Consider the following 15,506-nt stretch of genomic DNA (forward strand, 5'->3'; position numbering starts at 1 on the left):
TAAAATGAATGAATGCTTTTACAGTCCCCGTTATAATCAGAACAAGTACTGTTCTTAAAATATGGAACTAGAGAAAGGTAAATAGAAATCAAAATAAAACCAGAATTCAGAGGCTGGAGAGTTGGTTCATTGGTTTAGAGCTTGTACTTCTCCTACAAAGAACACAAGTTTGGTTCTCCACACACACATTGAGCAGCTCCCAACTACCTGTAAATGCCAGCTCCGAGGATCTGTTTGCTGCCCTCTTCTGGCCTACTTGGGCATCTGCACTCACGCTTGCTCATTCTTCAATGTATACACACATCATTTAAAATAAATACATATTTTTGAAAAGGGAATTCAGGGATGAGGAAGGCTGACGTCTTAGTGTCAGAGATCAGCCCACACACCAAAAAGACAGTTAGTGATGTTGACACAGCTTTCTCCCAAGTGCCTGGTTCTGAGCTGTGGGAAAGGCTTTTCAAGAAGGAGGATGTCAAAGAGACAGCTCCTGGGAAGGAGTTCACCTCCTGAGTGCCCTCTCCAGATCACATAGGGAAAGAACCTTTAAGGGGAAAGAATGAAGGAAGGCAGAATGGGAGACACTCTCAAGCCATGATAAAAGCCCTGTCCATAGGGGACCCCTGCTCTCCATTCCACCGCGTCCTGGCCTGAAAAGGGCTGTTGTGAGCAGATTCCATGATTTAAAAAACAGGTAATAAATGACAAAAAAAAAGAGAGGGAGACTCTCCTTTTTCCAGACTTAAGAATTGAAATAGTAGAGAAGTATGGAAGATTTAGAACCCAACAAACTACATTTACTTTACTCATTCATGCTTATGGTGACAAAGACAGTCATGAAAGATGGGCGTCAGGGGCAGGCTGCGCACACACTCTCATAGCGGTTATCACAGCAGACACAAGCACCATGCAAACCCAAGCCAGACCAAATCCCAGTATGGAAAATGGAGATCTACACAAAGGCCTACCCTCAGCCGCTAAGCTATCAGCAATCCTTAGCTGCTTGGAAACAGAGAGTCAGTTTTCTCTGACAGTGGAGTTCCTCAACTGACCATGCTTCGGTGAAAAGCCACACATCCAAGAGTATCTGGATGGTGCAAATTGGTCTTGAGGATTTTTGTTCTGTTTGTTTTTTAAAAGCATACAGTTGGGTGGACAGGGAAGGGGGACATAGATCAGGGAGGAGATGGGGGCGCATGGATATGATCAAAATACATTGTACTAAATTCTCAGGGAACCAGTAAAAAATAAAAAGAGTAAGTATCACAGATCCTGGAGATGTGGCTCAGCCAGTCTCTTGTCTTAGTGTGCATGAAGCCCTGTCTTCAATCCCCAGCACTACATGAAGCAGAGGATGATAGACATGTGTAACCCCCACTCAGGGGGTAGAATCAGGGGGTTCAGAGGTCCAAAGCTATCCTCAACTACATAAAAAGCTCAAGGTCATCCAGGTATACATATCCCACCTCAAAATGTATACATAAAATAAAATAAACACCATAGGTCTTTTTAAAGCGTTATGTCCAGGGGTGGTTAAAGTGATTTAAAGAGCAGTGAGAACCAGCCACTTGGGTTCATTTCTGGCTATGGACCAGAAGCAAGCTATTTGCCCTCTTTCCAGTCTGTTAAATAAAAATATTAATAGGCTGAGCTTCATGAAATCATTGCGAGGATCAAGTTGATGGGCAAAGAGATAAGCATCTGAGAGTTCTATTTTATGGGTGATTCATTTACCAACTATATCCTCTTGCTAGCAAGAAACAGAATCCACTGCTAGGGTTGTTTGAATCTTGAGGGCAATAAGAGAAATAAATAAATTTCCTACTCTCAGTTCCTAAAAGGGGGGAGGAAAAATTGACATCAATATAAAGAAAGACAAAGTAGAAAGGAAGCAAAAGGGTGTGGGGATAATCTTCTGTGTGCTGTGTGGAAAAATCACCTGTCAATAAAAAAGCTAGTGGCCAATAATCTGAGACAGGATTAGGAGGCAGAACTTCCGGTTAAGACAGAATTGGGCAGGAGGAAAGTTTTCCCACTGAGATTGCAGCTGACCTCAAATTAGAATAAATGGGATATTAAGAGTTGGTTGGGGGAGCAACCTAGCTTACAGCCTTGGCATTTATTAATAATTTTAAGCCTCTGAGTGTTATTTTGGAACTGGGGCATGGATGAAAAAGCCTGCGGTTATAAGAAAGTCAAGGACTGGCTCGGAATTCCAGAATATTTCATGCCTTAAGACATTTTTCAGAATTGTTTAGTGTGGGAGCTGGATGAGAAGAATCCTAGAGGCACAAGCTCTTCTCAATGGAGAAAACGTTCTACATATGTAGTTACTAGACAGCTACTGCAAGAAGACAGACAGAAAGAAGGACAAAACTGTGCTTTTTCAGGAAAATTAATACAACCACAGATCATCATATGAAACAAAATAAGCCAACCACAGATAACAAATATCATTTTTTCTCTTAGAAAGAATATCAATAGGTAGATGGGTAGGTAGACAGACAGTCAGATGATAGATGATTGATAGATTATATAAATGATACATGGATGGATGGATGGATGGATGGATGGATGGATGGATGGATGCCATCAAAGCAGAAGGGGAACTAATTATTTTGGAGTGAGGTGAGTGGTAGAAAGGAGAGATGTGGAAGGGTAGTGGATAACAAAATATGAGCAAAGTACAATGATTGTGTGTGTGTGTGTGTGTGAGACAGAGAGAGAGAGAGAGAGAGAGAGAGAGAGAGAGAGAGAGAGAGAGACTTAAAAACTCAATATAAGGACTGTTAAATAAAATCCTTTAAATTTAAATGCCTTTTTGAATGCTTATCACTGGCTACAAAGATTTCAGACCTTCCCAGTGCCATCTCAATCTTCAATGGAGAGAGATCTCTGAATAAAAAGATTCCTGGGATACTCAGCCTCCTCCTTTCAATACCTGAGTACCATAGTCTCCTCAGAATGGGGCAGGCATAGGACCTTGGATGGAGAAATGTCCTAGACCTGGTACCCAGGGCTTAGACTACTGTGGTCAGTGGGTCTCATTTAGACTTAGCCAGTTTCCTCAGTGGTGTCTCACTGGTGTGAACCAAGGGCCCCTGAAACACAAGCTCTATAAAAGCCACGTCTCCATTTCTGTTTCCTCTATTAAAAAGCACAACCAACTAGAACATGGTGGAAGCCACATAACCTCCACTTCACAGGCCCTGCCCTCCATGTCAGTCCTTCCCAAGAGCCCCTGTCTTTTTTCCCTGAAATTCTCTCACAGATATCAGCTTCTTGCTTCTTCCTAGTGTCTGGTCTTTAATTCCAGGAAGCCAATTACTTCCTGGGTTTCTACAACAGTCCCCAGACCTTTCTCCTTATTTTCACTCTCATCTCTCTCCAACTATGTTCAATATTATCCAAGAATGAAATGATCAAATTGTTTGGTTTAAACTTGCCAGCAGTTTAATGACAATTAGTGATGGAACAATGACAGAAAATACCTCTTCCTTGAGACCATATCCAGCTGCTGTACTGAGCACTTTTATCTGCATCCGATTTTAATAAAACCAGGAGATGCCTTGAATCCTTTTGCTTACCCTGTATAGCACACATCATCAGCTTGTAGTTGAGATCCTGAGGCTCCAAAGGGGAAAAAGTACTTGTTCATGAAAGAGAGGTGGGTGGAAGAGCTGGACTCGAACTCTAAGCCTTTGCTTCCCTCTCCTCCTGAATGAAGAAGCATTTGCAGCCCAGCAACCTTGTCCCATCCCCTTTTCAACTAACTGCCTCCAAGCCCTCGTCACTTCTGCCCTCAGGCCTTCAGTGAACTAGACCGTACCCAGGGGCCCTACCAGCTTCTCCAACCATCAAGGACTACTGCCTAGCACAGCACCTGATGTGTAGCAAGGACTTAGAAATGTCTGCCAAGAAGGAATGAAAGCTAGTGAAACTCTAGCTCAAGTTGTGCAATCTGTCCCCTTTGAGCCTCTGGAGTTTTGTTGTACCTTTCTGGTAACTATCAAAGAAATAATGAAGTGCTTGGGAGTTGACTAAACTCTTCTGCAAAAATTCCCAGATGGATCCATAATATCTCTGAACCCTGACTCTGACTGAAGGAAAAGTCTAGAAGAAGTAGGTGGCAACTGACTCATCCCAAGTGTGACAAAGCTTTGGGAAGCTGGGGAGTATTTTGTGGGCAAGCAACAATGGTTCTTCTTGCTTGGCCATCAGCCCTGGTGTGCCTCCAAGTTTCCTCTCTTTGTCTGCACTGCCAAAGAAAGATAGGAGAAGGGGTGTTCTAAAGAGCAGGCTCACAGAGCACATAGTACCCCCTACACTACGGAAACCATATGCATTACCAACACACGAAATTGGGGTTGTGGGTGAAACTCGTCCATCCTGCTCATGCTTCTTCCTAGGTGAGCAGGAATTAAACCCAAGTGCAGCTCACAGGGACCCTAGTATTAGAAGGAGGGCCAGGCATTTGCCTGTAGTGAGATTTTGGATTTCTTTGAAAACCCAGATGAGCTTGCTTCGTGGCAGGTGACTATGATTTGTTTTGTTACTAGGAAGGGCGTGATTTTTTTTTTTTTTTTTTGCCCAGCTGCAAATAGTTTACATTTGGAATTCTGGGAACTTTTAAGAGGGTATAACATGTGGGAGACTTGAAAGGGGCCAGAGGCACGCTTCGAGGAATCTGGTTCTTGTTGCTGCTGTTTGTCAAGTGGTCATGAGCAAAGAGATGAGAAGTTGGAGATATTCAGACAATGAAGATTGGACTTGGCCCTAAAAAGCAATAATTAATCTAAAAAGGTCAACCCACCTTCCCCTTCTAACCTTCTCTCCTACATAGAATTGGGGGGTTGGAAGGGATTAGGGTGGAATAAGAGTTAGAACAGTGGTAGATAAATTGAACCTAATAAGGTAGGTACCCCAAAAAGTGCCAACACTTGGCCAGGGACATCTGAGGGTGATTTGAAGTATTAAGATGTGGATGTCTATGCAGGATCTATGTTTAACCTCCAAAGAGTATGAAACTCTACATAGTTGCCTGTGTTATGTCTGTGAATCGGGAGCCCACTTGACAGTTTTAGGCAAAGAAAACTCTACCACTGCGCTGTTCTTACAACATTAAGGATTTAGAGTAATCCCCTCACAGCAGAAAGGAGAACAAACCATTCCATAATGCCAAGCTCTGCCTTCGATTACCTGCCTGCCTTCTTTTTCTTAACAGTAAATCATCTGTTCAAATAAAAACAAGCCTAAAGATCAGACTATTCCAGTGGCTTAATTTTTCTAAGATAGAAAGTTGCTGTAAAGCACAAAGAAGACAAACTTTATGCTGGATGTGAATTTGTATGGGAACTAAAATGTATAGAAATATTGAGTGGATTTTCACTCTATTAGAATACATTATCTATGCCAAAATGACCAAAGTGTCTGGGTTGCATATAGTATTCAAACATAGTGGTGAAGGGAACACACCACAATGCATGCCTATAATCTCAGCACTCAGGAGGTAGGGGTAGAAAGGTCCAGAATTTAAAGTTGTATTCAGCTACATAGCAAGTTCTGGGTCAGCCTGGGCTACATAAGACCATTTCTCAATAAATAAAAGAAAACAAAACAACAACAACAAGTGAGGGCATCATCTTTTGGTTTTGCTCTAGATAGACAGACAGACAGAAAGACAGACAGACATATGATAGATGATAGATATACATATGATATAGATAGATGATACGTACATATGAAATAGAGATATAGATGATAGATACATATATATGATTTAGATAGATGATAGATTAAATACATACATAGATTAAATAGATAGATGATATACATATATATAGATAGATAGGTGATAAGATTCTCTCGTATGAAGTATTTAGAAACTAAAAGTACTAAACTGATCAAAAGAGCTTATGACTTAAAGAGGAAAATGAGAAGTTCTCCAAGAGTACTGAATGACATCTCACCTTCCAGACACTGGCAGGTGAACCCGCTGAGGCTGGACACACATGTGGCTCCATTTCTGCACGGATCTAGGACACAGTAATCAATCTTGGACTGGCAAAGCTCTCCAGTATAACCTGCAGAAAAAGAAGATGCCCATTGTCTAAGACCTGGTATTCCAAAACTACCAGAGCCACCCTCAAATCAAGGACCTCAACCAGAACCCACCCTTGGAAGCAACCACCTTGCGAAAGAGTGTATTAGAGACTTCTTGATCTCATGTAGTTTTATAACCAGAAACTACCATAACGTTAGAAGTATGGTTCAAAATTTGCTCATTCTAAAAATTGTTTTAAATTTTTAAATTAAAAATTAATTAAATCTGAATTTTATACATTGGAAGTTTCAGAAGTGAGAATGAATTGCACTGTCCCTAGAATAGTGTCTAGGGACACATAGAGTGCCCTTGGACTAGAAGACAGTTACCTTCCCAGAGTCACCACCGTACCTCTATATAAGAGGTATTAAATATTTTAATGGATAATATTTAGAACTAAAGGCAGCCACCTGTGTTAATTCTGTACCCTGGGCTCTCATTTTAAAGACTAAGAGATATTATTCTTGATACCTATTTGAGTCATAAATCCATCTCACCCTTTTCTGTGAAGCCAGCCCCCAGGTAATCTTGTGGGATAGTAACATAATCGCAGGCAAATGGTGGGAAAATCAGGCTGTAAATCTCCTGGAACACCTTGGGCAGCCTGAAGGCTTTAAATAAATCCCAGGTTTTTAATTCACTTTTAAAACAAAGCCCTCCAGAGGGACAAGTTTAAAGAAAATAGCACACTAAAATGTTCCTCCTCTTAGAGTGGGTGATGGAAAATACACGATATAAAATAAATTTAAATTTTTTAAAATGTGCCCTCAGTTTTGAGTAACAGGACCACTGGACAATCTGGAGAGGAAAACCTGTTGTAAATTTTAGTCAGACATATTTTCTATACAATTATAACCATACAGTAGTATTTTGTAACTTGCCATGGTGGTTTTAACTACATGAAAACTTGCCTTTCTGGATTGTTGGTTTTGAAAGGCTTTTGTTAGCACACACAGCTGAGACTTGAAAACTCCATGAGCTGAGTGAAAGATGAACTGTCTGAGACCCAGTTACCTGCCAAGTTCATGGAAATTACAATGAACAGGAGCCACCATCTCAGAATCTCCAGCCATCCTCCTCCTCACTTCCAAACAAGCATTTCCAATTATTTAAAGGTAAGGGAGTGAGGTCAGCCTGTGGACTAAAATCCCAACACCAAGACAAGAAGTTAACTCAGAATTCCAAAAGGAATCTTTCAATATGACATCATAGCAAGAATGTATCTTCAAATGAAAGCTCTAGATTCAACAGTGAGTCAGTAGAAGGCCGAGAACATCTGGCCAAAAACAGTATGTTCACATATGTTCATTATGATGGCCTTTCTGTTTGGATAGGAAGGTGTCCTAGGTCTCAGAGGCCCAGGAACCACAAAGCTCTGAAGGGTGAAGGTATCCTAATGGAAGGGTACCCCGAGACATGAGGGCCCAGGAACCAAGCAGCTTTGAGGTGGGAGAGTGCCCCAATGGAAGGGCATCCTGAGACATTGGTGCCCAGGAACCACATAGCTGTAAAAGGAAGTCTCCTCAGCAGAGGTGTTGCAGCTCCCAGGGGTTCGGTATCCCCAGCTGAGCTCAGGAGCTCAGGAGCCTCAGCCTGGCTCCTCCTCTTCCTCCCTTCTTCTCGTCATTGCTTCTTTGTCTTCTTCCAATGAGAGAGTCACACGAGGCAGCAAATCTCATGAAAGACATTTATTTATTGGAGGGTCCAGGATGTAGAGGGGCGAATCCAGGAGTGGCGGTCTACACTCACCGGAGGAAGCAGACAGCAGCAGCAGGGATTCGGGCAAAGCACGGTGCTTATATAGGGGTTCTTGTGGGGGGAGGGGTCCTAAAGTGAAGATTTCCACAGGGAGGATTGTTGGGATTTCAAGTGCTGAGCTGAGGGAGCTCAGGGATTGGTGGACTTTCCTGTACAGGGAACGGTGGGTTTTTGAGCTCAGGGATTGGTGGACTTTCCTGTACAGGGAACGGTGGGTTTTTGAGCTCAGGGATTGGTGGATTTCTGTGGAAAATTCAGACGCCTATTCATGGCTTTTGTTCAGACTTTTCACCTAAAATTAACATAACCTAGGGGTGGGTCCTGTTGAGGGGCTAGAGGTGACCTTGGGACAGTTAGGGAACTCTCGGGGAGGGGGACCTGCCCACTTTCCTACCTTGAGGGTTTGCAAAGTTTATACGGTGAATCCCTGGCAAAGGAGACCTTCCCTGCCCCTTCAGTGGCCTGAATAACCAACAACCAGTCTACTCAGTGTAATCATACAGTCAGTCTTGTAGCCCATCCCTTCCCTTTTAGAAATAAGGAAATTGAGGATTAGAAAGATTAAATCATTTGCACAGTCAGCAGGGATTCAAACTCCTGGGGCCCAAGCCCTTAAAACTCATTTATGCCTAAATCAGTAAGCGACCTAGACAGAAAATAGAACATCTTAGCTTCTGCCTGTAATCTCAGACTTAGGAGGCTGAGGCAGAAGGATCACAAAGCCGAGGCTAGCCTGGACTACATAGTGGCAGCCTCATGTTTTTTCAAAAAAAAAAAAAAAAATAGGAAGACATTAGCCAGGTAGAGATGGTGCATGGCTTTAATTGTATCACTTGAGAGAGGCAAGCAGGTCCCTTAAGTTTGAGGCCAGCCTGGTCTACAGAGAGAGTTCTAGGGCAGCCAGGGCTACACAGAGAAATGCTGTGTTGTCTTGGAATTAATTAATTAATAATTAATTAATGGAAGGAAGAAAGATGTGATAGAAGAGATTTTTTAATAACTGTTGCTTTGAACAATTTGAAATTTCAAACGTAAATATGAAGAGATTAAGATCTAACCCATCACCCTTGACAGCTAGCTTTAACATTTCTACATAACTTCATCTGGTCTCCTCAGAGCTTCCCGACTAAGGACTTCTTAAAACAAATTACGCTTTTATAAATATTTCATTATGTGCCCTTTTCAAAAGGGGATTGTTTTTAAAGAGTGGTTTTAATGTCCTCTCTAATTAACATGTAGCTCATTTAGAAACTTAAACATTTCAATCTTTTTATTAGCATATAATAATTATACGCAATAGATTTCATTAAATCTTCATATCTGCTTCCATTTTGACCATATTCACCCATTACTCTTTTGTCTCCCTCCCACTCCCAATGATTCCATTTTCGTTATATGTATTAATATCAAAATTTATTTTTTTTAATTTTTACACTCCAGATTTTATTTCCCTCCCAGTCCACCATCTGCCAAATTTTTTTCTTTTAAGAACTGCAGTTGTGTGAAACTATACAAGTAACCTCGTGTACTTCTTTTTATAGACCTAAAGATTTGAAGCTGTAAGTGGAGTGAATCTGAGGTCCTGTTTGACATGCCAATTCTGTACACAGATTTTATAAGTAAACAATCAAAGAAATTAATTCACATTTTAATGTGCTGGGTGTTGAGGCTGCCATAATGACTTGGGGGGTCCAACAGGCATTGAGTGGGTGACTGTGGAAACTCTGCATTGCTTCAGAAGGGCTGATAGAACATTTCTCGTATGCCAAGATCAATAGCAGCTCCCTACTGAGGAAGGTCCTGCCTGGGGTAAACATTATCTCATTATTTTCTTCCCCTTGTGCTTTAAAGTCTGTACAAACTTTGAAAGCACAAGAAACAATGAAATCATACTTAAAAGACTCTAGGTAAATAGAGTGAATTGTCACCCATGAGTCTCCTGGCATGCCTATGGCTTGCATGTCTGCAAATGAAGACGGATAATGGAGGCATCCATTGGGGGAGCAGGGAAAAAGGAAGCACAGAGAGGCAGACTGGGGTTGTGAGGCTATGGAACACAGAACATCCTTGGCAATACTGGAAATACATAGTAATTACCAAAATCCCAGGACCGCCAGCATCATAGCAACTATAGCCAGTGTCCATCCATGCATGTGCAGAACGGTACTGATGCCCCACACCAGGCTGGTCATGGAAAGCCAAGAGTTGTTGTTGGCATCCTGTGAGTTACTAGGGAATGACTACTACATCATTCTCATTAGCTGACAATGCCCATCTCTAGAAGAAGAGAGGCAAAGCACAAAGAACCTCAAGCATGAATTCAGGAGCCGTCAACCATTAGCAAGACATTTCTTGGGCCTTCAAAGACTAGTAACCTGATAGAAATTGCCAACCATACACACACACACACACACACACACACACACACACGATTCTCAGGACTGGATACCTAAGACTGACCCTAATCACTCTTTCTGAGCCTTCTGGTGGTTTTTCATTTGTTAGTTTGTATGCATCTTTTTTGTTTGGTTGCTTGGTTTGGGGGTTGTTTGTTTGTTTGTTTTGTTTTTTTAAATCTCATAACAAGACTCAGTTGACAGGACTTTGAATGGAACAAAATATTAAAATCTCTTTGTCTGAGTTTTTTATCCTGCTGAAAGTAGGTTGGTCTCTCCTTAGGGGAAGCGTGCCAAACAGTCATGGCATTTTCCAGCCAGCAGTAGGAACAGACACCCAGAGAAGCATGCAGATGTTCAAGAAAGGAAAGGTGACCTAGTGGCTGTCAGTATGCTACAGATAAATGCTCTTGGATCTTCGGGAACCACATACCCATGTATGTAAGAGCTCCCAAGTGGACAATCAACAAAGAATGGCAGAAAATGTTTGAAAAGGCATAGAACTATGCAGAATAGGTGAATGACACGTGTCCGTTAAAATGCAGGGCAATGACAAGTTTCACACTAGTTTCCAAAGAAAGATCTACACAAACCAACATGGAGGGATCAGAACTGTAAAAGCACCTCTTCCTTAGCCAGTGACAGGCTCCTTCTGACTACCAGGCCACAGGCACTAACAGCCAGCCTTCCACATCACTGGCACAGCCTCAACACATCTTTTCTGTCATCCTTGCCTGTGCGTCGCTGTCTCTCAGGACTCCAGCAAGTTTCCCAGACCATCTCTTTACATCGGCTTTCTTTCAATGCATTCTCCACACAGAATTAGTCAGAGAAATATTTTAAGGTGTCATTTACCTCCTATGACACCTATATGTAAACCAGTGGTTTCCCAAAAATGATTGGAAGAAAACTAGTCAGTGACTGAAAGGTAAGACTTGGTTTGGTTCCTGCCTTCCTCCTCTTTGTCCACCGTCCCCACTGACGACCGTGCTGCAACCACTTGGCCTAGTGCTCTTCTTAAATGTACCAAACAACCCACAGTCTTTAGCATCAGATTCACACTAGCTTGGAACCAGATAAAGACATGAATGAGAAAAATGCAGGATTCAAAAAACAAAAGAAGAAGTAGGGGAGGAGGGGGAGGAAAGCCCTGCCCTACCCAAAGGGGATTAGCATGCATGAACTTAGAATCCTCATCTAATAAAGACATCGCTGAAGGAAATTAGAAACCAGCGCGTTGGGGAAGGCTGAGGAAGAGAAGTAGTCAAGATAAAAAGTCCATCTGTAGGATCAGAAGAGATTTAGAAATAAACCAATACAGAGTAGAAGATCAAATAGAGAGGCAATGAAGTTGCCTTTAGAATCATGAAAGAGACCAGACCAGAGAGATGGCTCAGTCAAGAAAGGTGTCTTTCTCAGAAGTGTGAGGACCTGAATTCAGATTTCAGTCTCTACATAGAGCCAGGTCTGATAGTGTGTGCCCAGAAATCCCAGTGCTGAGAGGCAGAAACACTAGGCTCCCTGAACGCTCCCTGCTAGAGATAAAATGGGTGGAGTCCAGATTCAACAAGACACTCGTCTCAAAAGTTAAGATGGGGGAACGATTGCAGAAGACACCGGATATTGACCTCTGGCTTCCACACACATGCACACATGTACACAGGAACACACCATACAAACTTGTATGCATACACACACACACACACACACACACACACAATTAGGAACAGAATGAAGCTAATTAACTTCAACCTTAGTCAGACTTGCAAACAATATCAGAGCATTGAAGTGGTGATGTTTCCTGTGAAATAAACACATTGGGCTTGAAGTGGTGATGTTTCCTGTGAAATAAACACATTGGGCAAGTATGAGCTTAGAATCACATGATGTTGGAAAGGACCAAAAGGAAGGCATGGCCTGTATGTGTTTATCTTCCCAGCAAGGAGAACTGTCCTGGGTACCCAGGTTTTGTGAATCTGCAAGACCCAAATCTATGTGGATCAAAAATTGAAAACAGATCAGAACAATAAAACTTTTCCTGTACTTCCATGAGTTTTTAACCCCAGAAAGAGGTAGAAGTATAGTGAGACTTGATCATAAAACGTCCCCATAGGCTCATCTGTCTGAAAACTTGGTCTCTAGACAATGGCTTGGTTGCTATAAGAAGTTAATCACCATATTGATCTTGGGGCCTTATATCCCAGGCATACTTCTTGTCTTTGTTCTGTGTCCTCCTCTACCAAATATAAGGAGGTCAAAGCCCCAGCTATAATCTCCCACCACCGTAGAGCCATCTGTCGCCATGCTTCCCCCTCCATAACAAACTGTATAGCTCAAATTGTAAGCCAAAGTAAACCCTTCCTCCCTTAAGCTGCTTCTGGTTAGGTACTTGTTCACGGCACTAAGAAAACCCAACACAAACCAAATACAGAAAGAATTGGTCCTGTTCAACCCACGGTACTGTAACTTTGGGTTTGGGTTAGGATGATTTGGCATGTGAGAATGCCAAGATTGAACACATCCCAACTGAAAAGATGTTGTGTCTGAGAGAATCCGTCAGATGTGATTCCAACCACAGGGTTAAAATGGGTAACTGGTTTCTTTCCTGACTAATGAATTTTAAATTGAAATATGAGGCTGCTAGATTACATTGAGATGTCAAACAGAGCTCAGAAATCACTATTTAAATATAGTTCTCCTAAGAGAACAAACACAAAGGCTAATTACTTTCCTTTCAATTTTTTTTCAGTTTGTGTGTGTGTGTGTGTGTGTGTGTGTGTGTGTGTATGTGTGTGCATGTATGGAAATGCCTGTCTGTGTGTCTATCTTGTGTGTGTGTGTGTGTGTGTGTGTGTATGGAAATGCCTGTCTGTGTGTCTATCTTGTGTGTGTGTGTGTGTGTGTGTGTGTGTGGAAATGCCTATCTGTGTGTCTATCTTGTGTGTGTGTGTGTGTGTGTGTGTGTGTGTGTGGAAATGCCTATCTGTGGGTCTATCTTGTGTGTGTGTGTGTGTGTGTGTGTGTGTGTGTGTGTGTGGCATGTATGCTGCATGCCTGTCTGTGTGTCTATCTTGTGTATGTGTGTGTGTGTGTGTGTGTGTGTGTGTGTATGGAAATGCCTGTCTGTGTGTTTATCTTGTGTGTGTGTGTGTGTGTGTGTGTGTGTATGGAAATGCCTATCTGTGTATCTTGTGTGTGTGTGTGTGTGTGTGTGGAAATGCCTATCTGTGTGGGTCTATCTTGTGTGTGTGTGTGTGGGTGTGTGTGTGTGTATGCAGATCTCTGTGTGTGTCTCTATCTTGTGTGTGTGTGTGTGTGTGTGTGTGTGTATGGAAATGCCTATCTGTGGGTCTATCTTGTGTGTGTGTGTGTGTATCTTGTGTGTGTGTGTGTGTGTGTGTGTATGGAAATGCCTATCTGTGGGTCTATCTTGTGTGTGTGTGTGTGTGTGTGTGTGTGTGTGTGTGTGTGTGTGTGTGTGTGTGTGTGTGTGTGTGTGTGCAGATGCACACATGCCACCATGAGCTGGAGAGGGGAGGGGTCAGAAGGTAATTTGTGGAAGTCAGTTCTCTCTTTTCCAGCATGTAGGTCCTGAGGATAGAAGCCAGATCATCAGGCTTGGCACCAATCACCTTTACCCACTGAGCCATTTTTGTTGCCCCAGAAAAGACAACTTCTTTTACTGTTCTCTGGCACACAGACCATTCTGGAACATCTGATACTTCAGCCCAGGTTACTCTACTCGGCTACTCACTTGGACTCTGCCTTCTTTTGAGACTGCCCTGCCCCTTAGGTCTAAGCTCAGAAAATATCAACTTGGACCTAGGGCTCTGTCCCTCCTTTACTCTTGAACTTGTCACCATGTCACCTACAAGATCCTAAGAGCAGGCTTTATCCCTAGAACCCATGCTCCATCTCTTTCTAATGACCATTACCTGGTACGACTCTCTCGTTCATGCAGCTATAAGTACCTTCACCTGATGAACACGAGTGCATTCGCCTTACTCCTTGAGAATCAGGACTTTCTAGACGCTCGTAACATAAAATATTTCTCAGCACAAATAATTATCAATGAATGGGTCCATTTATTTGAGGTTTTCCCCTTAAATCACTGCATCCTTTAACTAAGATGTTTGCCTTTTCCAAAGCAATGACACCCAGAAGCCAGATGGAAGAAGTGTGCTTTCCACTCCTTTCCTAAGGGGCATTAAAATGAGCAAACGGCTGAGTTTTTTGTTTGCTTATTTTTGTTTGTTTGGGGTTTTTTTTGTTTTGTTTTGTTTTTTTTAAAGGATGAGAAAGGTTATCTTACAAAATACACTGTAGTAGTTTGAATGAGAATAGGCACATATATTTGCATGATTACTCCCCCTTTGAACTGTTAGGGGAGGATTAGGAGGTGTGACCTTGTTAAAGGAGGGGCGTCGCTTAACTCACACCAGGCCCTTTGTCTGTCTGCTGCCAATCAGGATGTAAAGCTCTCAGCTACTGCTTCAGCACCAAGTCTGCCTGCTCCCCTGCATGACGATCATTTAATGTCCTGAACCTCCGGAACTGTAAGCAAGCCCAAGACTGAATGATTTCTTCTTATAAACAGTTGCCTTGGTCACTGTGTCTCTTCACAGCAATAGAGCAGAGACTGAGACATGTACTATCAAAAATCACCTTGCTGTTTGCTACAGTGCCCTGGACCCCAACTTGGGAAACCGTAATAAGCAATTATCCTGCTCACAAGCCCTTCCCCATTCGGCCGGTCTGAGATGGGTGGAGAATTCAAGCTGGTCCACTTCTAAACTGCAGTCGTGATTCTCTAATTAGGACCATTCATCAGGGCTGGAGAGATGGCTCAGTGGTTAAGAGCACTGACTGCTCTTCCAGAGGTCCTGAGTTCAAATCCCAGCAACCACATGGTGGCTCACAACCATCTGTAATGGGATCTGATGCCCTCTTCTGGTGTGTCTGAAGACAGCGACAGTGTACTTATAAATAAATAAATACATCTTTAAAAAAAAAATAAAAAGCACTGTTCATCCAACCACATGGCAAATCAACATTGCTGAAACAGACCTGGTCACCTTTTTCTGCCTCAATATCCCCTGGTCAGGTTAGCTTCTGATTAGAACCTAACTAACCTGGCTAGGTTCTCAGCTGGGCTGATTCTCCCTCAGGGTCAACTGAAATGTCTGGTGACACTCTCCAATGTCCAACCCCTAGGGATGCCCCTGGCATCTAGTGGGTACACAGTACTG

General features: G+C 42.5%; 1 protein-coding gene across 1 annotated transcript in view; it reads right to left on the reverse strand.

Annotated features, from left to right (window-relative positions):
* The window catches only part of Dner (delta/notch like EGF repeat containing), a 279,772-nt gene that overhangs the window by 82,455 nt on the left and 181,811 nt on the right, over positions 1–15,506 (reverse strand). Inside the window, exon 7 of the mRNA XM_032901487.1 lies at positions 5,970–6,083. Within this exon, the coding sequence (XP_032757378.1) occupies positions 5,970–6,083 (114 nt within the window). The remainder of the gene's footprint in view (positions 1–5,969; positions 6,084–15,506) is intronic.

The sequence above is a fragment of the Rattus rattus genome, chromosome 4 (genome assembly GCF_011064425.1).
Source record: "Rattus rattus isolate New Zealand chromosome 4, Rrattus_CSIRO_v1, whole genome shotgun sequence".
Lineage (NCBI taxonomy): Eukaryota > Metazoa > Chordata > Mammalia > Rodentia > Muridae > Rattus > Rattus rattus.